This window comes from Ceratotherium simum, chromosome 30, assembly GCF_057802395.1.
Source record: "Ceratotherium simum simum isolate JZ-2026a chromosome 30, ASM5780239v1, whole genome shotgun sequence".
Lineage (NCBI taxonomy): Eukaryota > Metazoa > Chordata > Mammalia > Perissodactyla > Rhinocerotidae > Ceratotherium > Ceratotherium simum.
The window spans coordinates 19,599,590-19,616,898 of NC_141929.1; the positions used below are offsets into that span (position 1 = coordinate 19,599,590).

The following is a 17,309-nucleotide window of genomic DNA, read 5'->3' on the forward strand; positions in this document are numbered from 1 at the left end:
TGAAACTGAAGCCAGTAGTTCGTGGTTACCAACACTACCTCCTGTTTTTCCAGCTGCTTAAGGCATTGAGATGATTTCTGTTAGAATATCAAAGTGTAAAGTTTCTTCAAGAACCTCTAGTATGTTAAAAAAGTCTCTACATTCATTGCTTTTCCTCTTTTTCACCACGAAATATTTGAGAAGGGAGATGCATAATCATTTGCTAATCAAAATTTTTATCTGTGTGCTTTTTTGAAGGTACATGGGAATAGGACTCTCAGCTCAAGGAGTCAACATGAACAGACTTCCTGGTGAGTCACTGGTTAAGAGAGCATTTGTTCTGCTCTCCTGATCCATTTTACAGAGAGTCATAGCAGCAGCCGAGAGGCAGGAGAGGACTTTGTTTGCTGGCCGCCTTCCCTAAGCCAAGCCATTGGGTGGAGGATCCTGAAAGGTGGCCATTGGGCTTGGATGGTATGGGCTTCCATTCCAAAAATTAATTGGCAGGTGATTGTCATTCATGGAATTTGAACTGTTTGCAGTCAACACCAAGTGACCTGAGTTTGCTCCCAGTAGAGATACGCCTCAGTAGCCCTTACTCTCATTGGCCTTTGCTTGACCAGCCTAGGACTCAGGCATGTATGAGGAGGAGGCTACTGCCAACCCTGGCTCCTTTGTTACTTCACCGTGTTAAAGATCACAGTCTTTAAGTGGCATCCCATGTGGAACACGGTTGAGGCAATTTCTTTCTTTCTTTTTTTTTTTGTGAGGAAGATCGGCCCTGAGCTAACATCTGCCAATCCTCCTCTTTTTGCTGAGGAAGACAGGCCCTGGGCTAACATCTCTGCCCATCTTCCTCTGCTTTATATGGGACGCTGCCACAGCATGGCTTGACAAGCGGTGCATCGGTACGCGCCCGGGATCCGAACCGGCGAACCCCGGGCTGCCGCAGTGGAGCGTGCGCACTTAACCGCTTGCGCCACTGGGCCGGCCCCATGAGGCAATTTCTTAATAAATGGGAGGATGTGCGTGAGACTCAAGTTGACAGCAACTCCAGATTTGTAGAATGCTCTGCGGTCTGCAGATGGGCCTTCTCTACCACCAAGGCACCCTTGCAGCTATTTTCTGCCCAGTAGCTTGTGCCCAGTTCTAGACTGGGCATAGTTGAGAGGACAGAAGCTTCTACCACAAGCTGGTGGGTTCTAGAAGATGGTCCTAAGTCCTTTTGTCCCTTGAGTGGCAGAAGTAACATGGTGCAAGCTGCCCTGACACTGTCCTGGAAGCAGGCAAAGTCCCTGTGTTTTTGCCCTAGCCCTCTCTACTCTTTATACCTATGACAGAGAAGACGGCTGGCTTTTTCCAAAGAGGGAGCAGCATGTACATCTTTTCCAATCTATGTTTAATATAGATCACAGATTTTTTTTTGTTATGGACTGATTTTCTTTTTTTTTTTAATAATTTTATTTATTTATTTATTTTTCCCCCCAAAGCCCCAGGAGATAGTTGTATGTCATAGCTGCACATCCTTCTAGTTGCTGTATGTGGGACGCGGCCTCAGCATGGCCGGAGAAGCGGTGTGTCGGTGCGCGCCCAGGATCCGAACCCGGGCCGCCAGCAGTGGAGTGTGCGCACTTAACCGCTAAGCCACGGGGCCAGCCCTGTAATGGACTGATTTTCAATACTGGAAATCTAGACTTGCTCAGGACTCAACTAATTTTCAGGAACCTGAACTTTTTTGGGGAGGAGCTTTGATCTGAGTGAAAACTGTTGTTTTGTTACTGATGAGAACGTGTGTGGCGTGTTTGACCTTTATGTAGTGTGCAGCTGTGATCTTTCTCATACAAGCCCTTGGCCTTGGCTGACTAGATGTGTCTACAGTGTCCATAGCTCTGCCTCTTAGTGAACAAGGAGCTTAGAAAAAGAATTTCCCATCAATGGTAAACTGATTCTTAATCTTGTTCTTGCTCTAAACGTGCTCTTTGAACTTTTACATGCTTTGGTGGCAGAGAAAAGAGGCTTTTGTAGGCTTAATATACAAAAGTAACTATAATCTATTATTAGATGATGCTTTAAGCAACCCTGAACGTTGGTTAAATGAAATTTTGTTAATCTACATAAAGAAATACTATGCAGCCATAAAAAGAATGAGGAGGCTCTTTAGGTACTGATTTGGAGTAATCGCTAGAATGCATTGTTAAGTGAAAACTGTAAGGCATAGAACAATGTATAATATGCTGCCAAATGTGCAAAAAAAAAAAGGGAAAACGAACATATTTTTTGTATCTGCTTGTACATGCATAGAATATTTTTGGAAAGCTACAGAAAAATTTGTAATATTGGCTGTGCCTTGGGAAGGGATAGGGTGGTTGGGGTCAGGACTAGGAAAAAAATTTTTCACTTTTGAAGCTTTAAAATTTTCTTGTGAATATATTTTCTGTTTTAAAAATATAAATAAAATTAAAGCAAAATCAATTAAAGCAAATGCCCCTACATCAAGAAGCCCTCATGTCTGTCTTTCAGGTGATCTTGGAATGTAACCTTTTACCATGTTCTAGGCTTGGTATTCTGAGTTCCACAAGCTTATCTTTCTTTAGTAAGAACTATTTGTGCATAGCCCGTTGCGTTTGAGATTCATGGAGTGGAGCAGACAAGGTAGAAAGAGTTCTATCTGGGTTGACCTGAATCTTTTTGAGATGGGGCCATGTGGAACCGGCCTACTCTGTTTGCCTTGTTCATAAGATGGAGCTTTTGACCCCTCTGGGCTGGTCAGAGGCCAACTGCTGGTCATATGCTTTGATGCTGTTAATGTAACATTCTAGGAAAGTCCATTTTTGGTCCTTGTGAAGTCAGACCCTCCCCAGGCACAGAGTGGGCCTGTGGAGAGAAGGGACTAAGAGACAGTGGACGAAGTGTTAGTTCCCATACTAACACTGCAGCAGAGTCGGCACTCATTGGTGCATCTCTTTTTGTGCAAGAGAAAGGGGCTTCAGTGTTCTGTGGTTATTACACCTGTCTTCATTTTCACTCTGCCTGCCAGCTCCTGAGGATTTTCCTTCCTGCCATATCTGATCATCTCCCTGATTATTCCATAGGGTGAAAGTAGGAATCAGATTGCATCTAGATAGGGACTCTCCTAAGAAGGATGGATGCCCCTGGTTTTCCTAGGATACAGGGCTGGCTGAATGGCTGGTCAGACCTAGCACAGGACAGATGTAGAGGTGGAGGGGAGGCACCCCTCTCACGAATGATGGTGGGCCTGCCACTGTTTATCCCAATGCTGGATTTGGAAGATCAGAATCATCATCCCCTTCGAGGTTTACATTTTCTGGGATCACTTTTTTGTGTGTGATGAGCATATGGTCTCCCAAACTGAAAGTATTGTCGTTCATAAACAGTTGGACCTGAAACTACCTGCATGTTTTGGTGGGGAGGTGAGATGGAGGATGATAGCAGCTAAAGCCTTTCTTTTTTTTTTTTGTGAGGAGATCAGCCCTGTGCTAACATCTGCCAATCCTCCTCTTTTTTTTGCTGAGGAAGACTGGCCCTGAGCTAACATCCGTGCCCATCTTCCTCTACTTTATATGGGATGCCGCCACAGCATGGCTGAACAAGCGGTGCGTCGGTGCGTGCCCGGGATCCGAACCGGCGAACCCCGGGCCGCCGCAGCAGAGCTCGCACACTTAACTGCTTGCACCACCGGGCCAGCCCCAAGCTAAAGCCTTTCTGCCAGCTGCTTCTGATTTCCAAGAGGCCCTTGGTTGATGGCTATTTGGACTGTTTGGATGTATAGTTGGTGGGAGGGGAGTGATGATGGTGGCCTAGGCTGGGTCTAGAGTTTGAGACTTTGGTGTTAACTTCAGATGAGATGTTTGAGGGTTGGTATATCTCCTTGAGAGATACAGGTGTGTTTGGTGGAGGGTAGTGGTTAGGGTGGTTATTGTGGCTTCACAGTGGTGTTTTCAGCCTGGTGTTGACGGGCAAATAGGAATTTGCCAGGTTGTTCTGGGTGATGGTACAGTAAGGCCTGCGAGTGGATCCATAAGTTGTCTAATGTGGTGGCATGGCTTCCTGGGAACAGTTAGGATGAGCCACTTGAGGGAAGAGTCTCATGTTGCATGCCAAGGGGCCTAGAATTCTTTTTATAAGCAGTGGGGGCTGCACGAGTGTTTTGAGCGTAGATGAGATGTGATCAGATTTACTAAAAAGCAACTAGTTTACCCTGACTCAGTGTAGAGGAGGAAGGAGCAGAGGCGTTGAGGCTGGGCTGGGCCTCATGGGCAGTAGGAATTGTAAGAGCTCAGGCATGTCAGGGAACTTCAGGAGGTGGTAGATTTTGATTTTTAAAAAAGACTCCCTTTCCTTCCTGAAATATTTAACTGGAAGCATTTAATCAGAAGTGGACAGTGAAATTTATATAAATGCCTTATGCATGTATATTGAGATAACTCAATATATCTGGTTTAGTTGAGAAGAATCCCACTAGGTCATCGGGAGGGGTTCCCTATTTTCATGACTGTTTATGTAGATTACTTTCTATTTGCAAGTTTAGAAAAATTTATCAGTGAATCCATCAGGGCCAGTTGGTCTTTTCCAGGAGGACATTTTTTGAAGGCTTTGCCTTCCTTTCTTGTTAGGTTGTTTTAAGTAACTTGTTTCTTGTGGCATCACTTTCAGTATATTCTGGTTTGGCCATCTGGTTCTCTTAATTTATATGAAAATAGCTATGATTAATATTGTCAAAACCTAAAAAATGTCTTCATGATTGATCTTTTAGATTGAGTCCATGATGTTAATTTTTAAAAAAAGAACGATTACTGTTATCAATCTTCTTCATTTTTTAATTGATATAATTATCATACCATAAAATTCACCCCCTTTGTTTTTTTGTGAGGAAGATCAGCCCTGAGCTAACATCCATGCCAATCCTCCTCTTCTTGTGCTGAGGAAGACTGGCCCTGAGCTAACATCCGTACCGATCTTCCTCCACTTTATGTGGGACGCCGCCACAGCATAGCCTGACAAGCGGTGCGTCGGTGTGCGCCCAGGATCCGAACCCGGGCCACCAGCAGCAGAGCGCATGCACTTAACCGGCATGCCACAGGGCTGGCCCCAAAATTCACCCCTTTAAAGTGTACCATTCATTGGTTTTAGTATAGTCACAAACTTGTGCTACCATCATCACTATCTGATTCCAGAACGTTTTCATCACCCCAAAGAGAAACTCCGTACCCATTAGCAGTCATTCCCCAACTCTCCCTCCTTCTAGCCACTGGAAACCACTAACCTACTTTCTTTCTCCGTGAATTTTCCTATTCTGGACATTTCGTATCAATGGAATCATATAATGTGTGACTTTTTGTGTATGGTTTCTTAGCATAATGTTTCCGAGGTTCATCTTAGTTACAGCATGTATCAGAATTTCATTCCTTCTTATGGCCAAATAATATTCCATTGTATGGATATATCATATTTTGCTTATTTATGCATCTGTGGAGGGATATTTGGATTGTTTCCACCTTTTGGCTGTTATGATTGATGCTGCTATAAATAAACTTTTGTGTACAAGTGTTGTGTAGACATACGTTTTCATTTCTGTTGAGTATATACCTAGGAGTGAAATTGCTAGATCACATGGTAACTCAGTTTAATTATTTGAGGAACTGCCGAACTGTTTTCCACAGAAGCTGCCCCATTTTACATTCCTACTAGCAGTATGTGAGGGTTCTGATTTCTCCGTATCCTTGTCAACATTCCTTATTATCTGACTTTTTGATTGTAGCCATCCTAGTGGGTGTGAAGTGGTATCTCATTGTGATTTTCATTCTTTTCTCTGATGACTAATGATGTCAAGCCTCTTTTCATGTGCTTATTGATGAGTTGTATATCTTCCTTGGAGAAATATCTATTCATATCTTTTGCCTATTTCTTAATTGGGTTATTTATCTTTTTATTATTGAGTTGTAAGAGTTCTTTGTATATTCAGGATACAAGTTTCTTATCAGTTATATGATTTGCAAATGTTTCCCCCACTTTGTAGGTTGTCTTTTCACTTTGTTGATGTCTTTTGAAGCACAAAAGTTTTTAATTTTGATGAAGTCCAATTTTCTAGTTTTTTCTTTTGTTGCTCCTGCTTTTGGTATCATATTTGGGAATCGTTTGCCAAATCCAAAGTCATGAATACTTAGCCTTGTGTTTTCTTCTAGGAGTTTTATAGTTTTAACTCTTATCGTTAGGTTTTTGATCCAATTTGAGTTAATTTTTGTTTATTGTATGAAATAAGGATCCAGCTTCATTCGTTTGCATGTGGCTATCTAGCTGTCCTAGCATCTTTTGTTGAAAAGACTATTCTTTTTTTTTTTTTCTGAGGAAGATTTGCCCTGAACTAACATCTGTTGCCAATCTTTCTCTTTTTGCTTGAGGAAGATTTGCCCTGAGCTAACATCTGTACCAGTCTTCCTTTATTTTGTATGTGGGTCACTGCCACAGCATGGCTGCCAACAAGTGGTGTCAGTCCACGCCCGGGAACTGAACTGGGGCCGCTGAAGGGGAGCATGCCGAACTTAACCACCAAGCCACGGGGCCAGCCCTGAAAAGACTATTCTTTCCCTACTGAATGACATTGACACCCTGATTGAAAATCATTTGAACCAGAGATGTATAGATTTATTTCTGGACTCTCAATTCTATTCCATTGATTTATATATCTGTCCTTGCATCTGTACCACACTGTCTTGATTACTGTTGCCTTGTAGTAAGTTTTGAAATCAGGAAGTGTGAGTCCAACTTTTTTTTTCTATTTCAGGATTGTTTTGGCTTTTCTTGCAATTCCATATGAATTTTAATTTTTTAATTTTATTTATTTATTTATTTTCCCCCCAAAGCCCCAGTAGGTAGTTGTATGTCATAGCTGCACATCCTTCTAGTTGCTGTATGTGGGACGTGGCCTCAGCATGGCCGGACAAGTGGTGCGTCGGTGCACGCCCGGGATCTGAACCCAGGCTGCCAGCAGCAGAGCGCGTGCACTTAACCGCTAAGCCACTGGGCCAGCCCCCATATGAATTTTAGAATCACCTTGTCAATTCCTATAAAGAAGTCAGCTGGGATGTTGATGGGGATTGCACTGAATCTGTAGATCAATTAGGGAAGTATTGCCATCTTAACAGTGTTAAATTTTCTGGTCCATAAGCATGGGACGTTTTTCTATTTATTTAAATCTTCTTTAATGTCTTTGAACAATATTTTGTAGTTTGAGAGCATAAATTTTGCATTTCTTTTGTCAAATTTAGTCTTAAGTGTTTCATTCTTTTTGATGGTACTATGAATGGAACTGTTTTCTTAATTTCGTTTTTGGATTGTTCATTTCAAGTGTACAAAATATAATTGATTTTTGTGTATTGATCTTGTATTATAAGGCTTTTTGTATGCTACCAGATTCAGTTTGCTAATATTTTGTTGAGGAATTTTGCTTCTGCTTTTATTTTCCTTGTCCTTCTTTCCTTTGGTTTATTACTTTATTTTCCCCCATACCCTAGGTATAGTTATGTCATCATGTCTAATTTTATTGCTAATAAAGGTAGGTGTTAATTGTTAGACAAATTTTTATGTACTACTTTATTTACTTCTCCTAAATTTTGATATACTGTTTTAATTTTAGTTTTTCATTTTTAAGTATTTGTGACATTCTTTATTCTCAATTTTCTTCCTGACCCAGGTTATAGTCAAGAGAGTAGAGTGCCCTGTAATTTTCGCATGACTGGGCACTGTTTAATTATATATTTAATTGGCTGAGCCTGACTTTATTCCATCATGATCAGGAATATGATGTGGTCTGCCTTTTAAAAAATTTACTTAGTTCCGATTTATACTCTAGCACAATCAGGTTTCCTGAAAATGTAGATACGAGAGTTTGTGCCTGATCTATCATGTAGTTTCTATACATTAGTTTTTTCTTATTCATTTGTATAGATTTTATAGATTTGTTACCAGAGGATAAAAAGAATTTTGAAAACGGTATTGCCTGGGACCTTGTGCTGAGCCAAGGGCTTTGGGTTGGAGGGTTTGAGCAGCTGTGGGCCTGATGGCTGGCGCTGGGCAGGGGAGTCAGTGGGTGAGATGTTATGGGGAACCACTGAGGGGTTTGAGCAGAGACATGACCTGCTGAGGTCAGAGGAGCAGGAGGAGGTGCAAGGAGGGCAGTTAGGAGACTGTCTCACTGGCCCAGAAAAGCATGGTAGTGTCTTGGACTAGAGAGATGGGGAGAAGAGGACAGAATTGAACCCTGTGGCAGATAATTTAGCTGGGCTCAGTGTCTTCAGAGTAGTGGGTGATTGGACTGCAAGCTACTGGTGGTGTGCTTTCAGAGTTTTGCTGATAATTTGTTTTAAGAATGCTTTTATTAATAAGATAGCCACTTTAGTTGCCACGTCTCAGTGTCATTAGGAGCAAGTGGGAGAATGTGAGTCAAGCAGCCCTTGTCTGAGTCAGTCCAAGAGAAGGGGTTAACTTAGGAAGTCCAGCCTTGACCTACCCAGCTGCTGCTGTCAAGAAGTACCTGGCCTTTGGCTCTTAGTCCTACCTTTTATGAGTCTTTAGAAGAGAAGCTTGTGAGGAAGGAGAGCCCCAAGTGTAAAACCGAAGCCATTTTTGCTGATCTGGTTGAGTGAAACCAATAAGAACAGAGGATAGAGTGGCCTGCCAGAGTCTCCTCCCGGCTCTATGAAGTAAATGCTTTTTGACTATAGGCGATAACCTCTTTTTCTCTTACACACACACACACACACACTCACACTCCTTCTCTCTCTCTCTCTCCCTCCCCCCCTTCCTCCTCTACCCTGGGCTAATCTTTCTCTCTTACACAGACACACTCACTCACTCTCTCTCTCTCCCCCCCTCCCTCTCCTTCTCCCTCTCTCTTCCTCTCCTTCTCTCCCCTGCTCTCCCTCCCTCCCTCTTTTCCTCCTGTACCCTGGGCTACTCTTTCTCTGGTTTCTTTTGGGTCTTGTTCCTGATTTAGAACTTAAGTACTGAGTGAAGTGGGTGTGGAGCCAGTAGAGGCAGTTCTCACCTTCCTTGAGGGACCCAGAAGATTCTCTGTGGCCTATGAATGGTTGGCTGTGCTTTGCCAGGCCCTGAAAGTACAATTAAAGCACAGCCTGTAGGCCCTCCAGGCAAGAGTGTACAACTCACTTCTGTCTCTACTCTGTCTTTGAGCAGATCACATCTCCAGAAACCTCAATGCTTTGCTTAAGGTCCAGCAGATAGTGAACCCACTTGCCCCAAACTGAAGTTATCTTCCTGCAAAAAATAGATCCTCATGTGTTCCCTATGTCTGCTGACAGTCACTGCCCACCCTGGCCCCCAGGTGGGACTCCCCAGAGTAATCTTCATGCCCTCCCTTTCCCTCATCCCACGGTTCTGCCACTCCCCAGGTGTCTCTTTAATATGGCCCCCTTCTTTATCCCTACTGTCATTGCCTCTCCATTGGGCTGTTTCCATGGCCTCCTGATTGATCTCTCTACCTCAGGCCTTTGCTCTCCACTCCCTGTGTGTGCTTTGCCCCTTGCCTGCCTTGGACCCCTGACCCCTTTGCCCAGAGGACACAGGCTCTCCGGGCCCTGCTCAGCCTCTTCTGCCACCTCTGCCCTCCACACACACCACCCACTAGCATGTCTGTGTGGGGCCCCAAACGTATTGCAAACGTTCCCTGCTCTGCTCCTTGGCAGGTGGCCCTACTTGCCCTCAAGTGTCCTTCCTGCTTGTGACCCCTTGTGCAACCTTGCCTGACCCCCTCAGCCTTGATTGCATCTCTGTGATGACACTTGTCACCCTGCCTCATGTAATTCCTTCACATTTACCCAGCTGTGTCCTCACTGAGTTGTGAGTTTCTTGGGACTCGGACCATATCTTTTTATCACCACTCTCCCGCAGAGGGAGGAGGCCAGTCCTGCATTTGCTGTGCTTCGCCTCAACGTGATGGCTTCAGTAAGCTACTGTGGTTCTGGAACCAGTCTTGAGTCAGATCCCCGCTAGCCTGCAGCCTGCCTTCGGCTAGGAGTAGCCTTCAGTTTGGAGCTCAGCCTCCCCGCACTGCCCTAACTGTTGTGGCACTGATTGTGTGTGGGGGCTCTGCCACCACCTCCTACCTGTAGAAGGAGTGATTGTCCCCCCTTTCTGTATGTCAGGGCTCAGTGTCATTGAACCAACTACTGGCTCACATTTGGTCATGGGAGGAAACCTCCAGGGCTGTGGTTGGCTTATGAAGCAGTGTAGCTCAGTAGTTAAGAACATGGACTCTGGAGCCACACTGTCTACATTTGCATCCTGGCAGCTCTGTTACCTGGAGCAAGTTATTTAACCGCTCTGTGCCTCAGTTTTCCCATTTGTAAAATGGAAGTGATACTAGTACCTAACTCGTAAATGGATGGTTATGAGGATGAAATGAGTTAATTCCTGTAAAGTGCTTAGCATAGTGCCTGATACAAAAAAGGAGTACATAAATGTTAGCTTTTGTTGTTATTGAGAAAGATATTTTTTTCCTCCCTGGGAAAGGAAGTACCTGTACACTTAAAGTTCTTTCATGAATGTTTGTATATCAGAATGGAGTCAGCTATTTTTTCTACCTGAGGAAGGAAGTACCGATACATTTACAAATCGATGTCACGTTTACAAATCGATATCAATACAAAAGATACAAAGTTCTTTTATGAATGTTATATGTCAGAGTGGAGTTAGGTGTAATCGACACTGCATTTTTTCTCCAGTGCTTGTGTTTCCTGTATTTGAGTAGGCTTGTTTTAGTACATGTTAGCTGGAGTTGAATTATGGAGGACGAGGACAGCACAGCAACCAAAATCAGGATGTTGATGTTTCAAGTGTTTTCTTGTAGGTTGTATTGGCTCAGCAGGAGCCCTCTAGGGCTATTAGGGACAGAGGGCAGCTACTCTGGGGGTCTCACTTGGCCCTGGGGGCAGATGGTAACAGAGAGTGCCTCTCGTATGAGGCTGTGGTGCTTAGACTTTCCTGGGAGCATATGGGCATGTCTTAGCTTGCACGGTCAGAGGTTTCTGTTGGAAGATGTGAAGTTTTGATGTTTACCTTTCGTAAGGTGTTTTTGGCCTCTTTAAGTGTGAAACCAAGGAACAGGTGTGGCCCAAAGTAAGAACGTCAGAACCCTTGGCCTAATGGCTTGAGAGCAGGGCAGGATGATCTGCAGGCAGGTGAGTGTACCTGCAGCCACACCCTCCCATCGGTGAGCTGGCAGCCATCCCTGGATTGGAGAAGCAGGGAGAAAAAGTCAGGGGTGTGGATAGAGAATGGGGGTTGGGCTTCTCTCATGTTTGGATGCTTTGAGGGCAGCAAGGGTAGGAGAGATCTTCCTTCCGTGTCTTATACCTTGGACAGGGCCAGGGAGACTCAAGCTGTGTTGATAGGCGGTTCCATCTGCATCCATCAGAGCTGGGCAGCTGAAAACTTCCTCCTTGCCTTTTTTGTGAAGGAGGCAGCTGTTCTCTTGATGTGGCATATATTACCTTAATTACTACAACTCCTCAAAGGAGAATCCAGTCCCATTGAGGCATACTTTCCTTGAACTGTTGGAAAAGAAGCAGCTGGAAGAACTACATCTGGGGATTAGGGGTGGGGACATGTATCCTGAAACAGATGGCACCTGGCAACCAGGCCCTGGTGGGGAGGCAGAAGAGGTGGTGGGGCTGAGGGAACTGTCTGCTTTCCTTCCACAGGATGTCGTATTGAAGTGAGCATCTTTTCCTCCCCCTAGAGCTTACCTTACCAAGCCTGCTCTGAGTGGGCTGTTAAGAGCATGTTCCCGGGAGTGTTTGGGTCCTGATCCCTGTGGCTGGGCCCTGCTTCTACTGGGTGGGACACATTCTGCAAACAGCTGATATTTCATATCTGCACATGCCACGGGAGAGCAACAGCAGATAGCAGAGATCAGGGCAGGACACTGGGAGTCTGTGCCAGGTTCACGAGAGCAGAGACTAGCCCCTGTCAGTGTGGCAGGCACTGACAGTAAATAACAGAGTATTGGATATCCTTCCTCCCTGTCCTCCTAAGGGTACAGCACATGCAGTGTAAGTCTTCTCAGAGCAAATACCAATAGCAGGTGGCTTTGCACAGTGGGTATCTTGAGATAACTGACATATAGGTCGGTTTCCTATAGTCTGGAAGTGCTGTTTGTCTGTACCTGCCAAGTGGACTGTTTCTGGCCCACTCCATGTAGGCTGGCTCATAGCTGATAAGCCTCCACTGTGTCCACCATGAACCACCACCTCTGTTTGGAGCATTTTTCACCCCAGATCTACAGTGCTTCACAGGGATCTGCCATAGGGCTACTCAGTCCCAATCTCCATGAGGGAAGCCATGCTTCTCTCCAGCTGGGTGGGTTGAGCCATCAGGACCCCACTGGTCATCTGGGTGTACCTCCTCCTGATCCCAGCAGAGCACCTGGGAACAGGACTCAGCTCCCCTGGCATGAGTGTAGGTGCCATATAAGCCTCCCAAGTGAGTGCCAGCTGAGGCTGGTAAAGGAGAGAAGCCAACTGGTGATGCCTCTGCAGTTCAGGCCTATAGGGTGCCTCAAGGCAGCCCTGCTTAGAAAAGGGAGTAGCCAGGAGATTCTCTGAAGCCACTAGAACAGCTGCCCAGGACCAGGGCTGTGGGAAGATAGGTTGGAGGTTGTGTGCCTGGTGCTGTCCAACCCCATGTTGGTTTTCTCACTTGGTTGTTTCTCTGTCTGAGATATCCTTGGAAAGTGACCTGGATGAGAGTGGAGGGGTAGGTACCCGGAAGCCTTGTAGGTCTGGCAACAGGTTCTACTGGGCAGTCCAGAACAGAAAGTGGTTTGGCAGTTGGGCCCAAGGACCAGGTAGCTGGTCAAAGCCTCTGGTGGCTCATGTGGTGGTTAATGGTGTCAGAGCCACAGCGTCCACCAGGGTCCCCACTGCAGAGCTTGCTTCATGTACGAGGCCCTCTGCTTCCCTGATGTTCTTCCCTGGGCCAGCAGTGCCCTTGGCCCTGTGGCCAGCCAAGCCTGTGTTCCTTTTCCACGGGCCTCTTCCCTCACCCATGGGGAGACCTGTATTACTCAACATACCAGGGCTGCTCAGCAGCCTTTTAAAGTAAGGCAACTGAGTCAGACCTGGAAATTACTATTCCTGGGCCTGGGGATTTCTTGTCTATGGTATCCTGTTTTCTTCTTCCAAATACCGGCTTCCAGCTCTCCATAGCACAGAGGTAAAAATTCTGAATTTAAGACTGTATTTTTCAGGGCAAGTTAAGTACTTTGAGATAAGAGGTTTCATCGACAGCAGAAAGACCAGCTCTGAAACCCAAGTTTGTCAGTCTTTGAAAACAGAGATTCTCACGTGTCCTCTGGTGTGGCTGGAGGCTGGGGCCACATCAGGGTGGAGCTAAGTGGGGATTAGTTACTGCTCAACCCCTTACCTCCCTAGTGCTGGGCAGAGGGAGTCTGTATCTAGGGGTCCTGGAAGCACTGGAATACCATGCCTGGGCCTCCTTTTGGGAAGAGTTTTGTGCATGCCCATCTCAGGATCTGGCAATGTATGCAAAGTCACAGGCTCCTACATTACCAGGGGTCACCTACCCACTGCCTTTCCCCAGAGGTTCAAAAGGAGCTCAGTGGGAAACAAGGGAAAGCCAAACCTAACCCCAGAGGACAGATACCAAGGCCTGGGAGCTGAGGTTGCACCTCAGTTTTACAGGACAGTACCACCCCTTTCCTTAGCCTGATTCAGCATGGATGACAGACCCAGCCTGTCCTATGGGAGCCTGAGGTGTAGGCAGGTAGCCCTACCAGATGTGCCAGATGCTATTTGAGCCATGTCCTAGCCAGACCCAGCTAGACCCATCCTGGCTGCCCCTTGCCTTGTCCTGGCCTTTAGGTATCTGTTTCTTTTGAGGTGGGGGAGGAGTATGACCTGTGGAAGGCCCCTTTATGTACTGGTGCCTGCTATATAGTCCCTCACTCTGCCCATGGCTTTAAGCTGACACCTGACTCTGTCTCACTGTAGGGTCTGGTGCCCCTACAAGGGCAGGCTCCACCTGGTGTCAGCCCCTGGTGTCAGCAGCTACCTGCAGAGACAACCCTTTTCTCCTGCCCTCTTTGCTTTGGCTTCCATGCTGAGCCACCATGAAGAGAAGACCTCCAGGGCAGCCCCAGCCCCTCTGGCCTAGAGCTCTCAGAGGCATCACTTTAGGGTTGTGTTGATCCTATTTCTTGGTCCCATGGCTCAGGGTAACAGCTGTGTGAGTACTGTGACAGGCCTTCTCTGATGCCATCCCACAGCATTTGCTGAATGAAAAACTCTCTTTTGCTTTCCCATTATCCATTGTCGAGCTGTTCCAGGCAGTGATCCTGTCAGATTTTTAAACATATCTGAGGTTATGGGAAAGGCATCTGTTTGATGGATTTCTGGGGAGGGATGGCTCTGAGAGAGTGACCACCCTTGAGAAGCAGCCCTACCATGAGGTTCCCCATGGCACATATGCTCTCCACTGCAACCTCAGGCCCAGGAAGCACGCTTAGCGAGCCAGCTTAGCTCCTTCCCTCCATAGCCAGCCTTGAGAGTGACATTCTGAGAGCCACTGGGCATGGCTGTTGAGCTCTGCCAAATGCTCCGAAGGTCAGGTTGCCTTCCCAGGAAACTGGGGACAAGCAAGAGTGGAGCAGGCCTGGGGCTGCTGTTGGTGGGCTGTTAGGAGAGGTGGGTGGTGATCAGCTCCACCCCTGCTTGCTCCTTCAGGCCAGAAGAGAGCAGGAGGTCTGAAGTGCCCAGACCTGACCACTGAGCTGGTGTTAGAGATGGAGAAGGAAGGAAAACTCACCAGTGAGTACCTCCTGTGGGCTGGTGTTCCATGTCCATTCTCATTTAATCCTCCCACCAACCTGAAAGAGAAGTTCAGCCGGGGGAACTCAGAGGGGCTAAGAAGTGATGGAATTGGGATTCAAACCCAAGTCTCTCTGACCCCAAAGTCCAGTGATGATCGGGACCCATTTGTTGAGGAGAGATGGCTCGTTTGGTGGCATAAGGGCCAGCGCTTAGGCTAGGTTTGTGAGAAGGGCATATGCTGGTCAGCCTTGGGCCAGGACCAGAACCTAGTGGGCAGGCACAGCACCAGCCTTCTCCCAGGGTTCTGTGCTAATGTGCTGATGATGCGGAAATCTTTCCACTCGGCAGTTGGAATCCTCTCCATTCCTAGCTCCCCTGGGACTGAGGCCTTTAATGTGTCCTGGCAGATGAGAGTGACATAGGGTGGGCTCTTGGAGTAATCATGCTGGACTCCTTGGTACTCCCATGGGGAGTGTCCCACCTCTAGGGCATTGTAACCCGCCTGGGATGGCATCTGGGAGTGCCAAGATGATGAACCATTTCCTCAGCCACCCCCGCACTTCTGTGACTGAGACTTCCCCTCTGAGTGATGATGGAGAGGGAATTGAATCGTGCCAGAGCATCTGAACTGGGTACCTGGGGCCTCTTGGCATGAATGTGGCTTGGCTTCTCCTTGCATCATTGGCATCTGATAGGTGTCTGACGTGGCAGAGGATAGGCTTTTCTGTGTGGGCGCCAGGCTGGCTACCCATCAGTTCTCTCTGGGAGTGACAAGCCTTATTCTCTTTGGAGAGGGAAGAATGGTTGTTTGGGTGGCACTCTCTGTCAAAAGTGTTGTTCTCATCATACAGCCCCAGCCATCCTCTGACCCAGAGCCACTTGGACCTGACTCCCTACAGGGCCTCTACCCCCTTGTTTTCTTCTGGTTCTCACATCCCACTGTCCTCTTAAGACAGCTGGCTTTGGCCCTGTGGTGAGGGTGACAACTCTCATTCCTGAGCACATCACCCCTCACACCAGGCCCATCTAGGGAAGAGTGACTGCTCATGCTGCTAGGGCCCATGCTTAGAAAGTTGCTGACTTTGGCTTCAGCACAGGAGTAGCGGGGTAGCAGGGAGTGGTGGGGCTGGAGGGGAGGTTTGCCCAGGCAGAGGTATGGGAATGACCATCGCTGTTGGACCCTCTTTTTTTTTTTTTTTTTTTTTTGTGAGGAAGATCAGCCTTGAACTAACATCCATGCCAATCCTCCTCTTTTTTGCTGAGGAAGACTGACCCTGAGCTAATATCTGTGCCGATCTTCCTCCACTTTATGTGGGACACCGCCACAGCATGGCCTGACAAGCGGTGCATTGGTGTGCGCCTGGGATCCGAACCCGGGCCGGCTGCTGGACCCTCTTAATGGAAAGGGGGACTTAGAACATGAATTCTTTTGGAACTGGCAGGGATATTTGCATCACCTGCCCTCTTTTCATAGGTGAAGAAACTGAACCCCAGAGAAGTTAAATGACTTCCCCAGGGGTGAAGCCAGGCCTGCAGTGCAGGCCTCTTTCCAGGACCCAGAAGTGGCTTCACCATCAGTCTGTATGAGTAGGGGTATGATGCAAGCAGACAGCTCTAATTTTCTTTTTTTTCTTAAAAAGAGAAACAGCAGGGGCCGGCCCGGCGGGGCAAGCGGTTAAGTGCATGTGCTCTGCTGCGGCGGCCCGGGGTTCGCCAGTTCAGATCCTGGGCGCGCACTGACGCACCACTTGGCAAGCCATGCTGTGGCGGCGTCCCATATAAAGTGGAGGAAGATAGGCACGGATGTTAGCCGAGGACCAGTCTTCCTCAGCAAAAAAGAGGATTGGCAGATGTTAGCTCAGGGCTGATCTTCCTCACCAAGGGAAAAAAAAAAGAAAAACAGCAACAAAACTCCTCACAGGATTGCCCATGGGTGGTTTGTCACAAGGAGGTCTGAGCCATTGACAGTCTTGTACTTCAGGTTTCCTGCCAGCCCCTGGCCACATTTCCCTTTGCATTTCAACATTTCTTGAGCACCTGCTGTGGGCCAGGTGTTATGCAAGGTGAACAAAAGGATGCTTAGATGTGGTCCCTTTAGTCAGAGTACTTTGGTTGCGTCAAGAGAGAGAAACCTATCTCTAATCAGCTTGGTCCACTAGACCTCAGGCAGGACAAACAGAGGAGCCAGGTCTCGGGGACTCAAATGCTGTCTGAGACTTTCTCTCTCTCTCTCTATCTCTATCTCTGTCTCTGTCTCTTGCCTCTACCTTATGCTTACTAGCTTTAGTCTGTTACACTGGCTTTCTACACAAGGTTGGAACATGGCAACACAGAGCTTTGAGACCCACTCTCCTCCCAGCTCCCTTGTAGAAAAATTCTGGCAGGAAAAACAGAAAGCTGTTGTATCAGGACAACACAGTAGGAAAACCTCCAGTGACTTAGGTTTTTTTGTGTGTGTGTGTG

General features: G+C 46.9%; 1 protein-coding gene across 2 annotated transcripts in view; it reads left to right on the top strand.

Annotated features, from left to right (window-relative positions):
- RANBP10 (RAN binding protein 10) overlaps positions 1 to 17,309 on the top strand; it is a 64,210-nt gene that overhangs the window by 23,809 nt on the left and 23,092 nt on the right. For both annotated transcript variants that reach the window (XM_004431740.3, XM_087420079.1), the window contains exon 3: positions 238 to 290. In XM_004431740.3, the coding sequence (XP_004431797.3) occupies positions 238 to 290 (53 nt within the window). The remainder of the gene's footprint in view (positions 1 to 237; positions 291 to 17,309) is intronic.